This window comes from Nymphalis io, chromosome 4 (assembly GCF_905147045.1).
Source record: "Nymphalis io chromosome 4, ilAglIoxx1.1, whole genome shotgun sequence".
NCBI classification, from domain to species: Eukaryota; Metazoa; Arthropoda; class Insecta; order Lepidoptera; family Nymphalidae; genus Nymphalis; species Nymphalis io.
The window spans coordinates 1,596,769-1,621,919 of record NC_065891.1 but is presented as its reverse complement, the minus strand read 5'-3'; the positions used below and the strand labels follow the sequence as shown (position 1 = coordinate 1,621,919).

Below are 25,151 nucleotides of genomic sequence, written 5' to 3'. Positions count from 1 at the left end.
TGGAATGTATATAATATTCCAATTAGGTAAGTCGGTATGCCCGACAATGCATGAATTTATATTTGCGAGAGCAAATTTTGGTCAGGTAAAATTTTAGGTATGTTTAGTATTATTAAATTAAATATAAAGCTGCATTCCTTAGCCGTGGATCCTGTAGAGAAAAGAAACTCTCATCTTAAAGCCGACATTTATTAAGCACAGCACTTTTACCATCCGATGAGTAACGACCAAGCCACCAGCAAGAGCTTGGCCTGCTAACGTCAAGCAAGTAAAAGCAAAGGTCGTTAAAGTCTACCTAAAGATTTTCAAACTGCTTGTAATATTTTTTGTCTGTTCAATTCTTTAAAATGTATCTCTGTGTTAAATTATCCCCCAATTCGCAATGATTTTCGGCAGTTATCTCTTATATGAGATAGTTTACCCTTATAAACTATTCTAATTATAAGTTTCAATTATCATCTATTCAATATATTCATCTATTATAAAAACAGAAAAAAATGAAAACATAATTTGCTTAAATACTGACGGGCGTGGTAATGACACAAGGGTGCTTAATTACCTGTATATCGTCTCCTGGTGGCTGCCCGCGCGTAGCAGAGGAGCGCGCCCAGGAAAAACAAGGATGACAGCATTTCAGCTCTGCCCACGACACCTGTCACCTGTAAAAAAAGGTAAACCGTTTTAGTTTAAACACAGAACTAAACTTTTATAACTACAAGATACGCGTGAATTAGATTCTGTGTGACCTGAGTACTCGTACATTGATAGTTAAACTAATTATTTGTTGATGATTTAATACTAATAATATTTATTTCCACTATTTTATTTCATGCTTACACTTTAAACTATTATGAAAAAGTAAAAACCGACTAAAATATACTTTAAAAGAAAGAAAAGAAGTTTTTTCCAAAACTACAGAATTAAACTAATAAAGACGAATGATTTAAATTTCATGTTGTGTGGCAAAAGAAGCCACCACAGTATAACTGAGCTTTTGATTTGAGCCTTTAATATATACTTAACAATGCCTACTGCGATTGAGATGCGGCTACCTTAAACACACCGTTAAAAGAATTATCAACACCGATTCATAAACGAAAATGTGATAAACGAACATATAATAATAATTTCCTCCAGACCGATTTCGGCCACGGCGGCCAATCTCAAGAGAGATTAGGATTACGCAGGAGTATGTATAAGTATGTGTGCAAACACAAGTGCATTCTCTATTCCCTAACTCTCATAATCCGATGGGACGGCAATCCGGCTTTACGTGCTTTCTGAGGCACGGGAGTGAACACACTTCCAACTTTCAGACTCCGCGCTGTTACTGAGAAATTTCTGACAAAAAAACCCAATAACTTTTTATTGGCCCGACCTGGGAACTGAACCAATGACCTCCGGGTCTGCGGCCTTACATCAAGCCACTAGAACAACGAGGCAGTCGAAACGGACATATATAGTCAGTAACAGCCTGTAAATGTCCCACTGCTGGGCTAAGGCCTCCTCTCCCTTTTTTTTTTTTTGAGGAGAAGGAAAGGAAGGACATATATAAGAAATATATAAATAATTTAATCAATTTTCAATTAAAACATACCAGTCGTCAACTAATTTTTGTCAAACATTGAAAATCAATTTTTATATATATAATAAATATAATTAATCATTTGTAAAGAAAATTTTTCATTAATGAATTTACACAATGTTTTCTTCATATTATTAAAATTAGCAAAAAAAAAAACTTAGGAGCTATATCAAAAGGAAACGAAAATTTAGCCAATTTTTAAAATGAGTTGACGTAAAACAAAATAGGTCCGTACTTTCGGATTTTCTTGTGAAAAGTTAATGAAATGCCCGCAAAAGCTTACAAATCTCAACCTCTTTGAAATCCGGCTCAATCGGGCTTCGAGTTACTTTTGTAATATTCCCTAGTAATAAGAAGGGTACTGTTGTAAGAGACCATTAAAAATATCTTTAGAAAAGGGACGTCGGAAAAAATATAAAAACGTCAAATAATCAAAATTGTTCGGAACGATCGTAAAATAGAGACGTAGGTATAAATCGTATTCGATTTGTGTCAAACGAACGAGACATATGTTTAATTTAAGACGAACAGTGTCCATGGAACTCAATGAAATTAACTTCCATCTATATACGCCTTGTATTAAATACAAATATATTTTCATCTCTTTGATGAATAACTTCTATTGGCGCGCCTTGGGAGTGAGACTGACTCGTATGCCACTACACAAGCTTCCTATTCTTGTACGAGTCAGTCACATGTATTATATACTTCGCTGCTATATATTATTATAATAAACAAACATGTATTTATGATATTAACGAAACTAAGTATATATGTAATTTGTTACGATGTTTCTCATCTGCCGGGCGTATCGTGACCGTAAGGGCTACATTTTATTTTTTTTATTTACATTTTTAATTTTTAGGTAATAATAATAGATTGAGATTGAATTAAACAATTTTTATTTATTTGTTTTATATTTACTTTTAATATCCGTATATCATTTTTAAGAAATAATAATCCTTATATTCTAAACGAGGAAACAGGAGAAAAAGTCTGTCATCCCGCCCAATCAACTTCAAGACCTGGAGCTAAACGGGGCAAGTCTATAAACGGCAAACATAGTTAGATCACAGGGCGACGGCAGGCGCCTTAGCTATGTCCTCTTACGACTTCATTACAAACAGTTTTGCCCGGAAAATAAACAAGTTACGGAACTATGGCAGGAATTACGCCTGTATTTTTACTCTGTTAGACTTTGTGAAGTTGACAGTGCGAGCTTTATTTGTCTCTATTGTAGCGGCATTGACTGCACCATGTTTTGTGATGTAATTAAAAATGTTCTTAAATACAATTGAGTCGATGAAAATAGTTTCACAATGATAAAGATTATAAGAAATTTAAGTAAGTAACAGTAACAGCCAGTTAATGTCCCACTGCTGGTCTAAGGCCTCCTCTCCCTTTTGAGGAATAGGTTTGGAGCTTATTCCACTACGCTGCCCTAATGCAGGTTGGTACACATGTATAGCATAATTTCAATGAAATTAGATACATGCTTGTTTCCTCACGATGTTTTCCTTCACCGTCAAGCACGAGATGAATATAAACACAAATTTAGGACATGAAAATTCAGTGGTTCTTGCCCGGGTTTGAAGCCACGATCATCGGTTAAGATTCACGCGTTCTTACCACTAGGTCATTTCGACTTTTTAATAACAAATTTATTTTTAGTAAATTTTTATCTTTTTTTTTGTTCTAAACGATTCGATACAACTTTCTTATACGCTACTTTCTTATACTTTCTTATACATAACATTGTCGTAAGTATATTGACGTAGAAAATCATTATGAAAATTATTGTAACCAGTAATTTAAGTATCATTACTATTATTAGTACTGCCTTACTTATAATCGCTGTTTAGCTTAACAATGCTTTGTCTTTCGAACGTCAAATCTATAATGACAGAAAGAGCGAATTCAATGTTTAACTAAACAGCCGCTAAATAACGTTTATAAGTATGGCCAATAAACTTAAAAGATCATGTTTAATATTCATGTCTTTAATATTATGTTCCTAGTTATGAATAGTATTAATAGTTCGTAAGGTAATTTCTCATTAAGGAATAAAGTTAAATGAATAAAATATTGATTGATTGAATCAACAATAATTTAAAAATGTAAGCAATTACAAAATTAAAAAAATATATATCAACAACAAATGGCTTATAATTACTTGCTCACTAACCGATAGCCTTAGTTCATATTATTTGAACATAGTATTTAATTGAATATAATTAATATGATTTTTTGGATATATGATTATTTCCTTCGGCTATATTGGACGATGTTTTGTAAAAAAGTGAGGCTTACGATTAAATGTGGCTGAGGCCGCTGAGGCCGGACCGCTTATTTAGTTGATACTGGTTTTAGACAGTTTTGTAGTTCGTATAAAATCTTTTAATAATCCAAATAGGTTATTAAAAGATTTATAAATAACTTTTCAGTGAATATTCTGAATTATTTTCGATGTTTTTTAAGTGTTTATTAATTTGAATTTAAATAAGTTAATGCAATGCCTGATAATTCATTGAAAATTTGGTTTTAAATTCTCCTATTTAACTCATTGCTAATTTTGGGGAGAGTGGGCACGATTGCCCATTCAGAATAAACCTGCGAGTTTCACATCTCAGCTCAGCAAGCGTTTATTGAAGCATGAACTCAATTTATTATATGAAGTGTCTCTCAGTAATCAATATTATTAAGTACAGTTGTAATATGAACTCGAATAAATTAAGTCTTGAAAGTATGACGTATAATAATATGTTAAATTAACTTATGAACAATATATTTGTATGTCTTGTCGTTTTTATGAAAAACTTAAAAAATCAAAATACACTTTACTCAAGTTGGCCCTTGCAAGCACTTTTGAATTTTCTTATTACAAGATTAAATTTAATGTGAACCTATCACCGGATCGAATCGAAATGTAAATTCTAATCAGTATTTACCCTTTTTAAATATCCTGAATATTTCTGTTTCTGCCAATAAAATAGTGTCCTAGTAACACCAAACAAAATTATTGAACTGTAATGACCAATTAATATCTAAACGCATAATTAATCAGTGTTTGAGTCACAAATATTTTTGGGGAATAAAATGCAATACATTTTTTTATGTCCTACCCTTGACTCGTACTACTATGGTAAATAAGTACTGATGCAGTCTAAGGTAGAACGCACTTGTTTAGACGGTGCTTGTCCACTTTTAAATTGGAGATTGACTCCACAGATGCGTGGTTCGTTCCTTTGTTGTGTCTTTCTATCAGTTTTATCTTTTATGTGTCTGCATATTTTCCAGGCAACATGTCAATCAATCAATTTCCGGGAGATACCCGGAATAATTATAATGCCAAGGATATACAGACTACGGAAAAATAATCCAAACCATGTAATGTGCATATGAGAAATGAGAAAATAAAACATATATATAAAAATATAATATATATTAAATATGTATATATATATTTAATGTATATATATACATATTTAATATATATAATATTGATTTATATATATATTTATTCATAAAATCAATTAACACTAAGCTCATATTACCTTTTCCAAATAAACCATTTATATTTCTTCATAATTTAGAAAAGAAATAAAGAAGATGGATTTTAATTTATTTTTTAATTAATGTTAGGGCAAAGAATACCTGTATAATTATAAAATTCCACAGTCTATGCTGAAATGGCAATTAACAAAATTCTATTACTTATATTACTCTGGAATGTATGTATCCATTACATAGAAATTAACTTTAACTATTTACTATACCTAGTGGTTAGAACGCGTGAATCTTAACCGATCATCGTGGGTTCACACCCTGGCAAGCACCACTGATTTTTCATGTACTTAATATGTGATTATAATTCATCTCGTGCTTGATGGGAAAGAAAACATCGTAAGGAAACCTGCATGTTTTTAATTTCACTGAAATTCTGCCACGTATGTATTCCATCAATCGCATTGGAGCAGCCTGCTGGAATAAACTCCAAACCTTCTCCTCAAAAAAAAGTAGAGGCCTTATTCCAGCAGTAGGATATTTATAGGCTGTGACTACCTAATTATTTATAATTATTAAATAATTTATTATATGTAATTGTTTTTTATAAAGCAACCACAAGGTATATATGTTTAATTAAAGTTCCTATTTACATAATTAAAAAAAAACATTTGATTGTAACCAGTTTGTGATATGGCAATCTATTATAAAAAAAAATTGAAAGGAGATAGCGCTCTTAGTATTAGCCTCCGGCTGTTACCCTTCTCTGTAAGAGGGTGAAATGGCTCGTTAAAGATCCGTAATCGTAAAGGGACCTCAATCATAAAAGGAACCAATTAATTAGAAATGTGGGAAGGTATATGTAGAGCTTCAAAGGTCCTGATTGACAACACGGGCATTAATTACACTAGCCAGATTACCAAGTATTGTATTTCTCTCAACCATATGAAAGACTATACGAAGATATCAGATTATTTTCATTTAATTGAATTTTGGTTCAAATACATGCTTGATTTTATGATATATAATATAATCATTTATAAGTTTAATTTGTATTGTAAGTATCTTTTATGATATTTTTTAATGATCTTCATCTATCGGTTTGAAATTAAATCTGAATTATAAAGATTAAATTTAAATCGGTGGTATCTCGGTCATCTTCATCATCGGTCTATCTTATATCCATTTTCGCAATATGTTTTTTATTGCACACCTTAAAAGCGAAGGAGTGCAATAAAGTTTTTATATCGAAAAATAATAATTAAGGAAGACACGAGTAAATTGCTCACGTTTTAATCGTGTAATCCGTTTCTTGAACCGTAAATGTGAACCACGAGATGAAGTTGTGTGCTTGTAATTGTACTGGCCCACTCACCTTTTGAACCGGAATGTAGGCGGAATATATGAGTGTGCGCAAAGCCTAACATCAGTAGTCTGATATAGTATATTGATTTATAGTGTTACTGTAAAAAAATACGAAGGAAACAAATCATAAGATATAAAACGTTCATAATGAGAGAATAACTACCTTGATTTACATAAGAGGTATTATAGGTCTGTCCATAAAGCAGAGTATAAAAACAATATTTTTAAATGATTTTACTAATTGAAGTATTGACCGTTATCAGAAAAAGAATCGATTATCATTTTTACAAATCGTTTATACGGTCTGAATTATTTGTACATAAAATTTACATGTATCAACATGCATGAGCGGAATGATATCGATGTTGTTTAAAATCGTTTAAATTAAATACCGATTGACTTCCGACTCGTCAAAATGTAAATGTCAGTGTCAAGCGAAATGGACCATAGATTAAAAACAACTAGGAACGAAATTTTCGATGAATTGTTGTTTTTAATCGTTTGAATATAAAATAAGTTATGATTAAATTTTAAAAAAGCGTTTTTATGTCGAATACTGTAATAATTGATTTAAGACCTAAATGTTAGTGAATAATGAAAATAAATAAAATGAAATCTAATACATAAATTCATTGTTTTCAAAACATAACCTAAATTATATGGAATGTAATACAGAATATGTTTTTTAAGTTTAATAATAATAATGTCTTCCAGACCGATTTCGGCCACGGCGGCCAATCTCAAGAGAGATAAGCCAACTACGCAGCAGATATTATAGTGCACAAGTGTGTGCGCAAACACAGGTGCACTCTCTATTCCCTAACTCTCATTATCCGATGGGACGGCAATCCGACACGACCAGAAAGAGTTCAGGCGCAGGACCAACGGCTTTACGTGCTTTCCGAGGCACGGGAGTGTACACACTTCCAACTTCCAGACTCCGGGCTGCTGCTGAGAATTTTTCTGACAGAAAAACCCAATAACTTTTTATTGGCCCGACCTGGGAATTGAACCCAGGACCTCCGGGTCTGCGGCCTTATATCAAGCCACTAGACCAACGAGGCAGTCAAGTCAAGTTTAAGTTTATATGACATATGCTTAAAAGAGTTGCTGTTGCCACAACTATAAAATTCACATTTGACGCCAGTATTTCTAATAAAACAGGTGTTTAAGTAAATTGAAACGCGACTGATAAAATTAGTTTTGAGCCGATATCATTGTTCTCATTGTTCTCAAGAATCGCAAGAAAAAAGGACACTCACATAATAGAAATCAAGATGTATGTAATAGAAATCTCAAATGTAAAAATTGATGAGATGATTTCAAATTATAAAAAACATAATAACTTTTTCAAATGAACTTTATAATAAAAAAATATATCAGATAATCTTAAATCTGTAATATATATGTGTTCTTAATATGTTAAAGGTTGTACATTTAAGCTGGTAGAGAGTTTAGATTGGAACAAATATGATTGGTTACTTACTGCCTCGCTGTGTATGGGATGCACCGCAAACAAGATGGCCGCGACGAAACTTGCGAATTCCGGGAGGAACATCGCGCAAACTCTGAAACAAAATAAACTGGGTCAGTCCACAACTAATCACGCAATGCCAAGTGAACTTTATCTGGCTATTTATTCAGTAATGCAAGCTGACTTTTTCGGAGGTACCTTTTATTTTTTGATCAAGCCGGATTTCATTTTTATATCACAGGCGAGCTTGAAAACAGTATTGTTTTGTTTTTTTAATTTTAATATAGCAATACGTAATAAAACTTTTGCATAAGTATTTTTATATATTGCAACTCACAAATACATGCTATGCTATAATATGCTATAATATGTCACAAATGCATGCTATAATATGTCTGTATATGTCTCAAGTTAAACCGATGGATACGAACAATTCGTAGAAACTTGATAATATAACGTGGCATATTTTAATAGCCGAGATGGCCTAGTGTTTAGAACGCGTGAATCTTAACCGATGATCGTGAGTTCAAGCCCGGGCAAGCACCACTGAATTGTCATGTGCTTAATTGGTGTTTAGAATTCATCTCGTGCTTGACGGTGAAGGAAAATATCGTGAGGAAACCTGAATGTGTCTAATTTCATTAAAATTATGCTACATGTGTATTCTATTAACCCGCATTAGAGCAGCGTGATGGAATAAGCTCCAAACCTTCTCCTCAAAAGGGAGAGGAGGCCATAGCCCAGCAGCATAGTGGGACATTAACAGGCTGTTACTTTATATTTTTATATCTTGTATTAATTTTAACAGATTGATGTTTCAATTAACTAAAGTTTATTATTGAGTTAAATTTGTAGGTCGCCTGTGAATTAGAATTCAATAAGTGTGGCATTAAGAGAAAAATGTTAGGTATAATATGAAATATTATTAGTTTTTTATTATCGTTATTAAATGTTATATTTAGTCACTTTGATAGTAAATGTTAAATAATAATCCAGCTACGAAAAAAAAGCCAGACGTGAAAAGAACTCGCTGTTTCTATCTCTATAGAACATCACCAGTTTTATTTTGTCATATCTAATAATTGATTACAATTTTCAGTACAAAAAAGATGTAGCCAATAGTCAAAGCTTTACAAATATATTAATCTTAAATAAAATAATTTGAAAATGATTAATTTCCCATTTAAATCAATTATGTATAATTAAATCCAATATCCATCGCTGTCTCAACCAAGGCGTGTAATAGTCGACCAAAAGTCATTAGATCGTGAGGAGCTTGCGGCTAGACTGACCAATCCGCAGCCTCTTGCCATTAGTGAACACAGAGGTGATTACCGGCATTATCTACAGCAAGATACAATGTAATTGTAACGGTCAAGTGACATTTACTTACTCAAAATACATTTAAGAGGTATGTAGCTATTAGACGAATTTGAGCTTATGTGAGATGTGTTAATGTATCTATTTGACGGCGCTCTTTGTCGGATGATAATGATAATTGAATCAATGTATAGAATGAAAGTAGCTGAGACGGCTCATTGCTTATGACGCGTGAATCTTAACTGGAGGTTGCGGGTTCGAATTAAAATGTCGAATGCTACATTTGTATCCAACAAGTATTGGAGCAGCTTGGTGGAATAAGCTCCAAACCTTCTCCTCACAAGGAAAACTTATCTTAGTGTATTGGGACATTTAGACACTGGTACTTTACTTCATATAACAAAATAGGTCTTTATTTGAACAAACACTGCTATTTAAATGAAATCAATTAATATCATAAGAAATAATTTTATCTGCACAGCAATGTGACGTCACAAATACAATAACCTTTATATTAATGTAGGCGAGCTAAAGGCACATACCGGGCCCTCAAGCTCAAACGCTATGATCAACGGTAAAGCGAATTAAGGCACACGAGACAATGAAGAAATACTCGTATATTTACAGTATCAGCCTGTTAATGTCCCACTGCTGGGCTAAGGCCTCCTCTCCCTTTTGAGGAGAAGGTTTGAAGCTTATTCCACCACGCTGCTCCAATGCGGGTTGGTGGAATACACATGTGGCAGAATTTCAGTGAAATTAGACACATGCAGGTTTCCTCACGATGTTTTCCTTCACCGTCAAGCACGAGATGAATTATAATCACAAATTAAGCACATGAAAATTCAGTGGTGCTTGCCCGGGTTTGAACCCACGATCATCGGTTAAGATTCACGCGTTCTTACCACTAGGCCATCTCGTATATTTATTCATTAAATATTGTGTATATAACATGTTAAATGTATTTCATATAATAACTTCGCGTTTATATTTGACTGTTGCTATTATCGCGTGACTTTTTGCTATATTCAACTATTCGAAGTCAATATACATTTAATTCTCGTAAGCTTTGATAAGCATTTTTAATTAAATTTTACAAAATAAATTAAATGTAAAGCTACCTAGAAATGAAATCCAACAAGTCTTTGTAGTCTGCATATATTTAATTAAATACAATTACATTTATCTTGAAAATCAATGAATACTAACTTTAAACCATTTATATAATGTATTTTTTATTTATTTTTATATTGTAGGTAGGCAGACGAGCAAATGAGCCACCTGATGGTAAGTGGTCACCACTGCCCATAGACATTGGGAACTAAGATGTTATGTAAGAGTGCCTGTAATTACACTGGCTCACTCACACTTCAAACCAGAACACAACAATATCAAGTACTGCTGTTTTGTGGTAGAATATACGATGAGTGCGTGGTACCTACCCAGATAAGCTTGTACAAATCCTTACCACCAGTAAAAATTAATGAACAGTAGGAATTGTATTATTTAATATGCCTTATTTATTCAAATTTTTCTTCTTTTATGAACAGAGTACTTACGTGTTGGTGTCTCATTTCCATTGTTTTGTAATCAATAAAAACCAATCCTGTTTTTAAAACGCGCTTTCATGGTTTTATGATGATGGTTATGCAAAATTTAATGTACAAAATAGAATTAAAAAAAAAAACCTTTGTTCTTTCGAATATATAACATAAGCTTCATTCCCTTGTTCTCATAATAAATGAAATTTTAGATATTTAACAAAGAGACTTTTAATGTAATTTGCGTCTATGCTACGAAGGATTTTGTAAGAAAAGAGTTATGAAACAATTAACGTGCAACTACAACTTTGTGTTTAAGCACGAGGCATAACTGTTAGGATGTTATGTGTGTACGTTTAGTAACTTTCGTTTAGCAGAAAATCCCCAAGGGGAAGTAGCCCACTTTAGTTTAGCGTCATTTTAAAAGAAAATGGAGCGAGCACGTTACGCTCTGGATTGTATAAATATACCTTAAACGTTTTCCGGGACGACGTAGGACATTGTGTAGACTGTTAGAATTTGTAACATTCTTCTCAAACCTTAGGCTTTTATTTATACATGTTAAATATTCATATTACTAATTTAAATAAAAACAAAATTGACTTGCATTTTAATTTTTTATTATGTAGCCTATTATATAAGTTTCATTTAGTAAACCCACACAAATCTAAATTTCTTTTAAGCGTTATAAATAATTAAACAAAGGCAATATGTTATTCAGCTTAATAAAATTTATAAGTCGAGCCAGTCAGTCAGCAGAGTAATATTTCAGGAAATATCGTAAGGAAACCTGCATGTGTATGATATAATTATGCTATATCTACAAATATTGTCATTTTCCACCCACAACGGTGATTGAGCATTATGGTATAAGCTTTAAACCGAAGCTTGAGCTGATTTTACTAAGTACTAAAATAGTTTTGGACTGTTATTGGAACGTAAAACATTTTATTAACAAACATGTATGTATTGTAACATTTTACATTATATAAGTAAATTAATATATACTTTTCATACAGTTTCCTTTTACGATACAAGAATTTACTAATAGACAATTGTAGGTTGATGGGAAACTTTTGCGGTTGTAGTCCCAACGCACAGCCCTCGCTTTCATGAAATGAATAGTTGTAAATGTGCTTGTTTAGGAGTCCGAGTTTGACCCACTTTGCCTCAGTACCCGGTTAATATTCAGAAGTCAAATCGATGTTAGAATTGTATTTTTGTAATTTGGGTTATCTAGGATGATATATTCTGGTATTTGCGAAGAAGAATCAAAATATCTTTTTATTAAATTTTATACATACGGATTTTTATCAATTTAAGTTATTATTAAAGCTTATCAAGTTGATTTCTTTTATAATATTTACTGTACATAAAAGTTTTATTGAAATAAGACTAAAGTATATACAAATCAAAATTAAAAATAGCTACTGTATAAAACATGATCGCGTAGTGGCGAGAATGCTATTTGCACTTCATTGTTACTCTACATCTCTATTTCATCAAGGTCCTAAGGTTTCATTTGCAAACACATAATTTGAAATTACAGACGACAATCCTTAGCATTTCCAGCCTTTAACATTGTTTCACTGATATGAGACGGGGCTAATGTGTCAACGCTGTAGTGCCTTACAGTAGGGCTTGCCCGTTTCTAGGGCACCAGTATTTATCGGTTATTTTGCCATCATCTTTACATCATCAGGCTTAGTAAGAACATTGAACGGAATAAGAGCATTCATTGGACAAAAAAGACCAAATATTATACATATTATATTACGTAAAATATATTTTTTATGTTTATTTTTTCAAAGCATGCAAAAACTTTTTTTTTATTGTCCAATGCCTCCACTATTTTTTTTCTTTTTGTTTTTTTTTTATTCAATTTATTATATTAATTATTTTAAAAAAACTTAAATATTAGAAAAAGTCATTGTAAATTAAAATGAACGATACATTTGAAATTCTGTAAAAAATACGCCGTAACAGCCTGTGAATGTCCCACTGCTGGGCTAAAGGCCTCCTCTCCTCTTTTTGATGAGAAGGTTTGGAGCTTATTCCACCACGCTGCTCCAATGCGGGTTGGTAGAATTCACATGTGGCAGAATTTCAGTGAAATTAGACACATGCAGGTTTCCTCACGATGTTTTCCTTCACCGTAAAGCACGAGATGAATTATAATCACAAATTAAGCACATGAAAATTCAGTGGTGCTTGCCCGGGTTTGAACCCACGATCATCGGTTAAGATTCACGCGTTCTTACCACTGGGCCATCTCGGCTTTTTTTTAAAAAATACGCAAATAATGTAAAATAGAAATAAATCATTTATTAGACTCGAAGGTTATATACTATAAGTGGGTAACTAAAAACATATACTGAGTGCCCGAGTTCAAATCGGATCGGGCCGATAAAAGTTGTCGGCTTTTTCTGTGATTACCAGTAGCAGCCTGAAGGAAGGAATTTAGGAAATTTGCGGCGCTGAACTCCTGTTTCTCGGAAATCACGTAAAGTCAGAACTTGAGATTCAGATTTTATCTGATTGTATCTAAGAAATTCTAATATGTGCAATTATGATCATCAATTCGTAGTAGAAAAACGTGATGTTAAAAACATCTCACAGACTTCGGAGTCAGTCTCGTCTTCGCTCAGTAACGGATCAGCAGACGGGAAACGAATGGGCATAATGTTTTTTTGTTGGATTGCGTATCATTAACATGATTTGACTTAGAATTATATCTGAAATTTACAATTAACGTCTTTGAGTGATAATCGATTTTAAGTTCATATTTAATTTTAATATAATATAAATGTACACACATTTTCATTAGTTTACTGTCTAATAATTAATCTACTGACAAACAATTTATTAATACACTTATTGAGCAACATTTCAAAATTTTTGACATAATATCACAAAAGTCGTAAATTTTTCTAATCTTTGTAAATCACAACAAATGGATCTTAATGGTGTGTAACGTTTAGTAATGTGTGAAACCGAGCGAATATATAAAAAGAAAACATTACGGAGCCTTAATGTTGCGTTAACGGGAAACAGCCATGTTTAAATATTAAATAAAAGTAAAATGTTTCAAGAAAATAATAAAAAAAAACCATCTGTCTATCCACAAAGTGTATCGCTTGATATTTTATTTTCAGAAATACGGTATAAACTCTGAAGTTTTGAAACTTGTCATGTAGCTTTAGAGTTTGAAGTCTGCTTAGGGAGAGTTAGAGGAAGGACATTAATTGGTCAAGTTTGGTAGGTGGCGACACCGTGCGGTGTCCGGCCGCAACCTCCACGGACCTGAAACACCGACTAATTGAGATCCGTGCGCTAGACCGTACGAGCAACGTCGAACTTCGTCCGGAATTAAGGCACTCGTTACTGACTTTTTGTGAAACTAGAGGAATCTCTTCCGAAGTTAGCGAAAAACATTTACAGGTAGATGTAATGAGTTCGCGAATGAACGAAATTTCGTGCTATTCAATGTTGTGTTTGTTGTTATATTATAACATAAAGAACTGTACACTGTTTCCACTATAACTTCTGAATGTCTCACGAACTTCTAATAGAATACTCGGAACGACGAATAAGACAACTTTCCTTAAAACTTTTCACTAGCTTTTTCAATTTACGAAGATGAATTTCTTAGAAGATTTCAAGAGGAAGTTTCCAGTGGACCAACGCGGGGATTTCAAGTTTTTTTGACACTTGAAATTTATTTTAAGATGCACCAATTATATTCATATATTAATAAAGAAACCTAGTTATTGGATATCGGGTTATATCACTGCAAAACATTAAATTAGTTTAGTTTTCTGTGCCTTATAGCTATATCGAATCATAAGTAGTAAGTTGAAACGGGAAGGTAATAATGATAACAATATATCAATAATCAAATGTATATTTATATCTTAATACTTTTCCAATTCACAACTGTTATTTTCCGTTGTCATGGCCACATCATCTCCCCCGTTATTTTGGTTGTCATAGTCACATTTTTGTACAAAAACGAATGACGTTCCGAAATGAGCCGATCGGGTATTAAGTTCTGTTGTCACTCGAATGTGACACCAGTAACGATTACAGGCGGGCTTGGTGGACAGTCCTGACTTTAACTGTCGTGGCATGGCATAGCATGGCTTGGCATGGCATGACTTGGCTTGGCTTGGCTTGACTTGGCTCGCATGTGGCATGTGGCGTGGCGATATGTAGCGTGGCATTAGCGTGGCGTTACAAAGTAAATAAGGGCTCGTAAATGCAGAATTTCCAGAATTCCACCATGTTTTTGCACGATAGTAAATCCACATGTAGCAGAAATGAAGAGATAGATGAGCAGCTGTAAACTGTGTTGAACGGATTTGAACCCACGGCCTTTAGTGAAGTTCCACTTGTATTATGTGTACGGGGTAATTTCGGCTCATATTTTCAAATATTTTGTTTCCATTAAATGTAACAAACGAATACCTGAGTCGATGCTTGCCTTCGTAGCTTACAGAAATTGAGAGAACGCCATTTTTGTGATTAATGGACGATGAAACTATACTGTATAATATCTTCTGTCTTTTCTTTCGTCAACTACTTTGTTTTTGTTCAAATAAAATGTCCGTCGCAGAATATAAAATGGTTGAACAGTTTATTACTCAAACGGGATCGTTTTATTGATTTACTTTTTCTCCTTTGGAATGTTCTGTTTTATAAACATGTTTACTGATGTAACTTTGTATTTGATTATTTTTTAAATAGAAAGAAAATTGAGAAAAAGACAAAAAAATAAAGCGCCTAAATTTTACGCTTGTAATTTTATTTGTGATACTGTCTATAAATAAAAAATATGCAGTCATGTTTACCAAATTTAAAGTAGTAGAAAGATACCAAAGGCATCAAAAAGATTAACAGCTTCACTTATAAACGTTGCTTAGCGGCTGTTTATTTAAACACTGATTTCGCTCTCTCTGACATTATTGATTTGACATTTGAAAGAAGAAGACACAACGTTCTTTAACGTGTCACCCGCTTAACAACTTTAATAAGTTAAGCCTTAAATAAATAAATAATTAAATTACAATTTTATATATGTTCATTTTAAGATTGTTTTTATATAATCATCTTTTGTCTTTTTTTAAGCTGGCAATGGCTTTTTTAAGAAATTACTACTATTCATATTTCATTTCACCCCTCCATTTAGGCATAATGTGTAGGAGCAATAACCCTGGATCGAACATTTAAATTTCACAGCACTTCTTTATACCGTTGCACTTATGTTTCAATTTATCAAATTATATTTAGTAGATTTCTGTTTTAATTTTTAATACTACTCATATACTACTCATATAAAACAGATTTGATAGAAATATACGACAGACTGACAAAAGGGTCACTTGATGGTAAGTGGTAACGGCCGCCGTAAGAAATATTAAACATCTCTTAATCGCCGCCATCTTTGGTAACTGAGCCTTTTGTTAGGCTTGTGTCTGTAGCTACATACAGATAGCTGGCTCACTCACACGTAGGAAGAATTGGTGGTACATCTAGTGTACAGGTTTCTTTAAGTCCGGCATTTGTCTATTAGCGACGTTGGTGACGGTGTCTACTTACCATCAGGTGGGCCTTCTTATTTTTGCCCCATTTAACTATAAGAAAACTACCCCGGGTTACAAAAAGCCGTCGGGCTTTCACCAAAATAGTCTGTAATAGAACATTAAATAATATTAAATTTATCTATTGAAATCATTTACCTTGCATTTACCCACAAAGTTCCAATCTTATGTTATTCATATATTCCTTGGCTCCAGCACAATCAATCAATCAATCCCACATCGTATGTATTACTTATCTGCCTCGCTAACCTCATATAATCGGAACAGCTTTACGTTCTGTTTCACATTACATATTAAAATGTTTTGTTTTTTTTTATTCCGAAATGGCCTAGTGGATAGAACACGGTAATCTTAGCCGAGTATTGCGGATTCAAAAATGGATAAGCATTTAATACTTCCAGGCAACGGGAACTTCAAAGCCTTCTACTCAAAAGGAGGCTTTAGGCCACCAGTGGTACATTTACAGGTTATTTTTATTAGGCTTAGAAAACACCGCAACAAACCACATCATAACCACATCACGTGGAATTACATTTCGTTATAATATTATAAATGGAATAATATTTATGTTTAAAAGTTTCAGTCAGATTTACTGGTGGTATGTGTGGGCTATATGTAAGCTCGTTGGGTAGGTACAACCCACTACCGCAAAACAGCAATACTTGGTATTGGTGTTCCGGTTTTAGGGGTGAGTCAGCCAGTGTATGCACAAGGGACATAACATATTTGGTGGTGCATCACATAGTTGGTGGTGCATTGGCGATGCAAGCGATGGTTAACATTTTTTTTAACAATGTCTATGGGCAATGGTGACCACTTACCATGTGCAGGCCCGCCTACCAATTCTATAAAAAAAAGTTAATCAAAGATGTCCATCGAACAATCTACAACAAAATAATATTTTAGAATTCCTTTTCTTTAATAATTTCGTGTCAAAGATACTTAGCTGTTAAGGGTAAATTAATTTTCAAATGTAATTAATTATCACATGCAAAGATAATACAAAGGGTACGCGTAATTAGGAGCGGAGTTATGACATTGGCAGAGGTGTTTGAGCTAATGAAAAACTAATTTAACTTTGCGGTAAAAAGTTACCCTCGTATTCCGAACCTCAGGCCTCTTACGACCATAGAATTTGAAAATACTCTCAATGAAAAATGAGCTATATACTTATAATCACAAATTACATATTGCTATAAAATAAATGGTGACTGTGTTGTTCGAGGGAACCTCCACCTCGAATACTTCCACTTCATTATATTATGAACTAGTTTCCTTCCACGGTTTCGCCCACTTATAAGGGGGAAGAAGTAAGGTGTTAGATACTCAATGTCCTTTTCCGTAACACAACATATATGAAAACAGCCATGAAAGCATAACACACAAGCAAACAAATTCACTTTCACATTTATAATATTAGGTAAGATGATCCTTGGATTTGGAGTTCCCTTGTCTATGGTAACAAGTTCCTTGTTTGTATACTCTGTCGCCAGAGGCTACGGAATACTTGTAATTCTTATTTTAAATAATATATAACCGTTTTCTTTAGGGACTTTCCCGGGCAGAATAAAAAAGAAATCATTTAATATTAGGCCTGTTTTGTTTCGTAAATTGGGATTTCGATAATAAACAAGGGTCTCGTATGCAACCGGCAGGAGGTAGACATGAATTTAAAAGTAATTCCATTATAAGTTTGAAGCTGGATGAAAATTTTCCAGTTGCAAATAATGCGAGGGGCTAAAAGTTTCGCTTGATACACTAATGTGATTGGAGTGTGTGCCGCTAAAGACATTACAACTTTTAAGTGCCGTACACAGTTCGATACTCGTCATCTCTGAAATAACTTGTCATATAATCGCGGTAATATTCTTTAATAGTGGATTGGCCACCCAGTGGTATTTGCTCACCACTGCCCATATTGGCACTATAAGAAATTTAAACTATCCCTTACACCGCCAATGCGCTACCAACTTAAGAAACTATGATATAACCCTCGTGCCTGTAGTTACACTAACTCATTTGCAAATATTAAGTAACCGTTGTATAAATCACAATTTTAAAGCATATATTTGGTGTATAATTCACAAATACGTTAACAAATGTAACAAAAATCGTTAAACAAATTTAGCCTAAACAAGGATAAACGTGTATTACAGGATATTTGATATTTGTATTTCATTAACGGACCCTTAACAAGACTTTTTACCCTTAGTAAAATGTTCACCAATGAGCGGGCTGTATTGGATCTATTAAAATAAAGCCCCTTAGAGATAATTTTGAACCGTTTATTTGGCTTAATTGAAAAATAATGCTTTGTTCAGTAGGTACGTACCCGATTTAATTATTTAATATTACCATACTTTTCATTATGATCTGATAACAAATATACATTTAGATATTAGTGTATGTATTTAGACGAAAGCCCTTAGTGATGAATTTGTTTGTTTATTTGTTTGCTTGTTACACTTTCACGTTCGAACTACTCAACCAATCATCATGAAATTTTCTATACACCTTATCAGGGATACTGGACAGGACATAAGGTACCTAGCAACCCCGGACACAGACACAGGGGGCGGGAAACTAGTCAATACAAGACCACTAAGTAAGATCATATGTTGATAACAAGGATTGTACAATATTAGTAAATTCAAAATGACAATTATTTTAGCATTGGTTGTAAGCATATATAATTCGCGGTCAGATATTATTATAATTAACAGTAACAAACGGATTGAACTGCCTGATTAACCCGGGTAAGCTAGTATCGTACGACCTTATCACTTAAAGTTAGTTGCTTATAAATATTTATATACAACTGTGTAGTTGGTGCATATTTTAAGAGTTCGTGTAACGTTTACTAAATTAATAATTCAGGACTGTGAATACTAGGCTATATTTAAAACTGTTTTTAAGCCTCGATGTAAAAAAGACAAGTTTTACAAGTTTGACGTGTGTCTGTCTGTCTGTGGCATCTTAGCCAAACGAATGGACCAATTTTGCAATGTTTTGTTTTATATACCGGGAATGCAAATGGCTCCACTCCATGTGATGGTAAGTGGTCCAAGTCCAAACGCGACGACGGCCAGTACAGTCGGTTAGAACTCATAGTCCTTGCGTATGATTCATATATTCTAGCCACTGGACCACCATCCATTAAGCAAATCCACTATGTATTATTTAGTCTTTGATATCACTCATTAAAAATATTTCTATTCTTGAAAGCTTCGGAATCTTTACTGATATTATAAATGCGAAAGTCAGTTTGTTTGTTAGTTTATTTCCCTTTAACTGCTCAAATAATTATTACGATTTTTTGCATACAAGTTGTTTGAGTGGAAAAACAGTGAAAAGGGTATTTAAAACGTCATCTCCGCCCTCACAAGAGGTCGAAACCGCACGTTGAAACTAGTTAATAATAGCATTATGATCCAGTTTGTAGCCGGAAAACAATGTTAGTATTATACTATATAAAGTCTAGGTTAGCGGACGGAGAAAGGACTAGTAGGACGGCGGTGCGTTGAGTATTCATATTGGTACTGTGACCATTACCGTCCCTACCATACCATCAATTAATCTATATATGTATATCTGTAAAACAAAAGTTAAAATTGAACATAATTGCTTTCGAAACTATTATATTTAAAACTGTAACATCAAACGTTAATTGTCGTTTTGATAACTTAAAAGCTCTATTAAAATTGTCTCATTATTTTTATGACCGCTCTTTGAATACTATTTAATTTTAATTATTATAAATACATGCGAAACGAATAAATTAAATTTAGTAGTAGTAAGTGTTGGATGGCTTCTTCTCCTCTTAAGAATACTTAGAACTTATCCCATGACACTGCTACAGATAAAACAAATAGTAAATACCAGTACCAGTAACAGCCTGTGAATGTCCCATTGCTGGGCTAAGGCCCCCTCTCCTTTTTTAAGGAGAAAGTTTTGGAGCTTATTACACCACGCTGGTCCAATGCGGGTTGGTGGAATACACATGTGACAGAATTTCAGTGAAATTAGACACATGCAGGTTTCCTCACGATGTTTTCCTTCACCGTCAAGCACGAGATGAATTATAATCACAAATTAAGCACATGAAAATTCAGTGGTGTTGCCCGGGTTTGAGACCACGATAATCGGTTAAGATTGACGCGATAAGAACCGCTATATAAAGTAAATACATAATATCTTAAAACGTTTATGTTTCAAATATATTAAAAGCACTTAATTTTCATGAATCATTCACTCAACAATTACATATCAAATTTCCATAAATGCCTGTTGTGTATTATTGCGTTGTTTACTCATTTGTAGCGTCAACAACAATTTATAAAATATATGTGATGAAGTTCTACTTAACACAATACAAATAGTCCGGACAAACATTTATTTGTACCCGCTATAAGGGTTTGAAATTATTGATCTGGCATTAAAATAACGGTTGCACGAATATAACTAATTGAATTAAATTCGTTAAATGTATGAATATTTAACATAAGCTGACCTAGTCTAGCCGGCAGACACTTGTCTAGCTTAATTAGCATTAAGTACTGGACTATGTGAAAACCGAGATGACGATAGAACGCGTGAATCTTAACCGATGATCGTAGGTATCCGGGCAAGCACCACTGAATTTACATGTGCAAAATTTTCTAAATCTTGTTCACGGCGAAGAAAAATGTCGTGAACAATTTGTATGTGTCTAATTTCGAATTAATTGGAGCAGCGTGGTGGAAAAAGTTCCAAGCCTTCTTTTCATAAAAAATGGAGAGGAGGCGTTAGACAGCATTGGGACATTTATAGGATGTTACATTACTTTTTATTTATATAGTACCCGGACATCACGTACTTTTTAATTCAATTTAAGATATATTATATATCTTTTAAATAGGAAGATAAAAAATATAATATATATTACAATATATGATAATAGCATCTCGCCAAGCGATTTCTCCGATTGTACTCAGTGGTAATACAGCCTACATATTGTTACACTGACACGTGGGTTTTTGCCGACTACAAAATATGAAGTTAACAATTTGGTTTTATTATTTATTTGATATTCTGAATATTTACACCTTCAGCGTCTAATTGTACTGGATTATTAACAATAAGTAAATAAGTGCAAGCCTTTACGCAATTTTGTGTCGGGGCGTGTGTGTTTCTTATAAAATTTACAGCACGTTTAAAGTATATATTGATTTTAATAATATATTTTTTAACATATTTCATCATCATAATCTTTTTTTGAGCCGAGATGAACCAGTGGTAAGAACGCGTGAATCTTAACCGATGATCATGGGTTCAAGCCCGGGCAAGCACCACTAATTGTCATGTGCTTAATTTGTGTTTATATTTCATCTCGTGGTGAATGAAAACATTGTGAGGAAACCTACATGTGTCTAATTTCATTGAAATTCTGCCACACGTGTATTCTACCAACCCGCATTGGAGCAGCGTGGTGGAATAAGCTCCAAACCTTCTCCTCAAAAGGGAGATGAGGCCTTAGCCCAGCAGTGGGACATTAACAAGCTGTTACTGTACTGTTCTGTACATAATCTTTCCTGACACGAGTTTTTAGTATATAATTATTGTAAAACTTATTCAATTCAATTAAAAAAATAAAAAATTCAATTTTTGAATTAAATAATGCACGAGAAAACAAAAAAAACGAAAAGATTTTTCTAAGAAACTGGTCCACACTTCTGGTGACCCAAGAGCTGGTGCTTATTTATTCCAAAGGCTGAATCTAGCGGTGCAGAGAGGTAATAATGCCACAGGACAATGGCGTGTTTTTGCTATAAATTTGTAAAATGTATTTTGTTTTTTGTTTTTATTATTATTTTAATTTTGTATATTATAAAAATGTATGCACGAGTACAATTTTTCTCAGCTACGCTGTATATAACGTGTTGTATGTCTATTATTAATTACGTGTTAATAAAAAATGAGCGCCAGTGTTGTTGTCGGGTAAATAACTAAATACAGCCGAAAGCAGGCGATTACGTGAAATTGTACTGAATAATTAAACAGACGACTTCAGCTCCGGTCCCAATGACTGGATTATTGAGTTCTAACAATTAAAAGTTTCCCGATTCAATTAACAATTAAGGGTTAACGACGCAGCTGTGATTGGACTTTAATATTAATTAATTTCGACTTACGCAAATATGAAGTATCTTTCATTGAAATTGTAGGGTTAAGTTTTATCGATGACTTATCGCATTTCCAATTTGATTCATATAAGCTACTAGAGCAGACTTCGCACGGTATGAAACGCTACTAACTTACAAATATTAATATAAATAAATACATTGTAACAACAGAAGTTAAAAAATAAAATTAAAAAATACTTTTTTGTGTTGTCAGTACTACTCAGGTCTGAGGTATATCTTTCAAAACCGAAGTAAGTTTTTGAATATGAATTAGTAAGTGTAATGCGTTACATTGAATAAATATTTTAACTTTGAATTAACCTTTCCTATTCTTCCTATCTACCAATGATAACATTTCACCTCAAACTCATTGGTAGGGCTTTGGGCAAGCTCGTGTGGGTAGGTACCACCCACTCATCAGATATTCTACCGCAAAACAGCAGTACTTGGTATTGTTGTGTTCCGATTTTAAGGGACAGTGAGCCAGTGTAATTACAGGCAAAAGGGACATAACATCTTAATTCAAAAGGTTGGTGGCGTATTGGTGGTGTAAGCGATGGTTAATATTTCTTACAATGTCAATGTCGATGGGCGTTGGTTACCATCACATGCTCGTCCGCCTACCAGTGAAATAAAATAAAAACTCTAATTGGCTTCACACACAAACTTAGGAATTAATATGTTATATCCCGCGTGCCTGTAGTTGCAATGACTCATTCACTCTTCAAAACATTAACAAAACTAAGTATTGCTGTTTGGCGGTAGAATAATTTTCTTATATACTCGTGACATCACGCTTAGCTGATGGTACCAAATTATTGTACTGTTGTCAGAATTATTAATGTATATATGCAAAGTTTCAAAACTATACGTCATTAGAAGTTAGTTAAAATCGATCGATCGCTTATCTAAACATTGACTTTGATAATTAAACACGAGTAAAGGTGAAATTAACCTAGTTTGTTAATTTTCTTAGTAAAATTGCTGCCAGTAAAATCATCCATTATATATTTATAAGGAAAAGTTTCTTGTTTGTTTGGTCTTCGATATCTTTGCCGATCGTTAGTTGATGGTTATGTTATTGAATAGTTCATATTTTAAGCGTAGTTTAAATTTTAAGAGAAAATTCACGTGTAATTTTATTTCGTAGGAAGTTTTTAAGTGAACAAATGAAAAAAAAGTCACGCTCCTATTTTTTTTAAAGTTTACTATATATATTACTTTTAAGACATACAACGTATTTAAATTAACGGATTTGTTAGAAAAGGTTAAAACAACCGTTATTGGTACAAGGAACAATCTCGAAGTTGCTTTTGTTACTCGACTGCATAGCCAGTAATTATATTGTCCCAATATCATCCCAAAGAGCGGTCAAACTGTATAAGTTGCTAAATAAAAATTATACAATTAGTGAGCTTATGGTATAACTCCTTGGAAATAACGATAATTTCTAAGCTATTTATTTCTTATGTGATAAATTTACACTTAGTAAATTAGACAAAAAAACCAACTGAGTTTCTTTAGCCGATTCTTTACATGTCTGCGTATTTTCTTTTCCGAACCGATGGTAGTGATTTCTATGTCTATAAATAAGTATATTGAACACGGACGAAATTGAGAACCACCTTTTTTGGAGTCGATTAATTATTGCTAGTTCATCTAAAAAGCATTGATAATAATGAAAAGTTTGAAATCAGTTTTAGTACTATGTACGTTTTTTATAACATATATAAATGTTATTATATAAGATAAAATGTTATATATGTATATTATAAACCTATTCCAGCAGGCTTTAGGTTTTGATGGCCGCGTTAAATCGTTAATGGCAAACATAATCGTATTCAGACACACCTGCGTCTCATTTGAAATACTCTAAATTGCTCATTTGAATAGTTAGTACTGGTGATATTCGCGTCACATATAGCGCTATAGTATGCACTGAAAGATCCGAGATAGCACATGATTTATAATCTTCATATGGATTTAATCGAGAAGAAATAACAAACGTTATATTATAAAGATTTCAATTTATATAGCGAACATTCGAAATACAATTCTTGTTATATAACCATCGTTTATTCCACCTGCCGAAGATGTTTGAATGGCGACGAGGATATGATACGAATCCACGCGAGCAAAGCACTTCTACTTTCATGTGTTTACATCATTTTTACAAGTTTATATTTGTTGTTATAAATTTAGTAAATCATCTTATTTTTTTTTAATACACTTTTCAACAAAATACAGCGTTTTTTTAACAAAATATGAAAAAAAAATTCTTACATTTTAGTTAATTAAACTTAAACAATAACAAATTGTCATTTTTCGGGCTAATGCACGACGTAATAACCAGAAAAATGACTATCATAGTGGAACTTCCGTCATTTATGAATGAAATACCAACATAAGTGGTTCTTATGAGCATTTCATCCAATCAGCTTTGAATTACTACTAATGAAAGAATTCTACAATAAGCAAAAAGAAAAATAGCCGGATGAGGTGCGGGCTTTGGATCAAAATTCGTCGAGCTATTTTAATTTTATTTGTTATTGAAGATGTACAATCTAATATTGTCGTGATCCGTTCCTATATATCAATTCT

The 25,151-nt window shown here is 33.1% G+C and overlaps 1 protein-coding gene across 1 annotated transcript in view; it reads right to left on the bottom strand.

The window, feature by feature from the left end:
- The window catches only part of LOC126781765 (protein O-mannosyl-transferase Tmtc3), a 175,648-nt gene that overhangs the window by 7,406 nt on the left and 143,091 nt on the right, over nt 1-25,151 (bottom strand). The window contains exons 3-4 of the mRNA XM_050506801.1: nt 7,941-8,022; nt 560-659 (exon numbers count right to left, since the gene is read on the bottom strand). Coding sequence (XP_050362758.1) covers nt 560-659; nt 7,941-8,022 — 182 coding nt within the window. The remainder of the gene's footprint in view (nt 1-559; nt 660-7,940; nt 8,023-25,151) is intronic.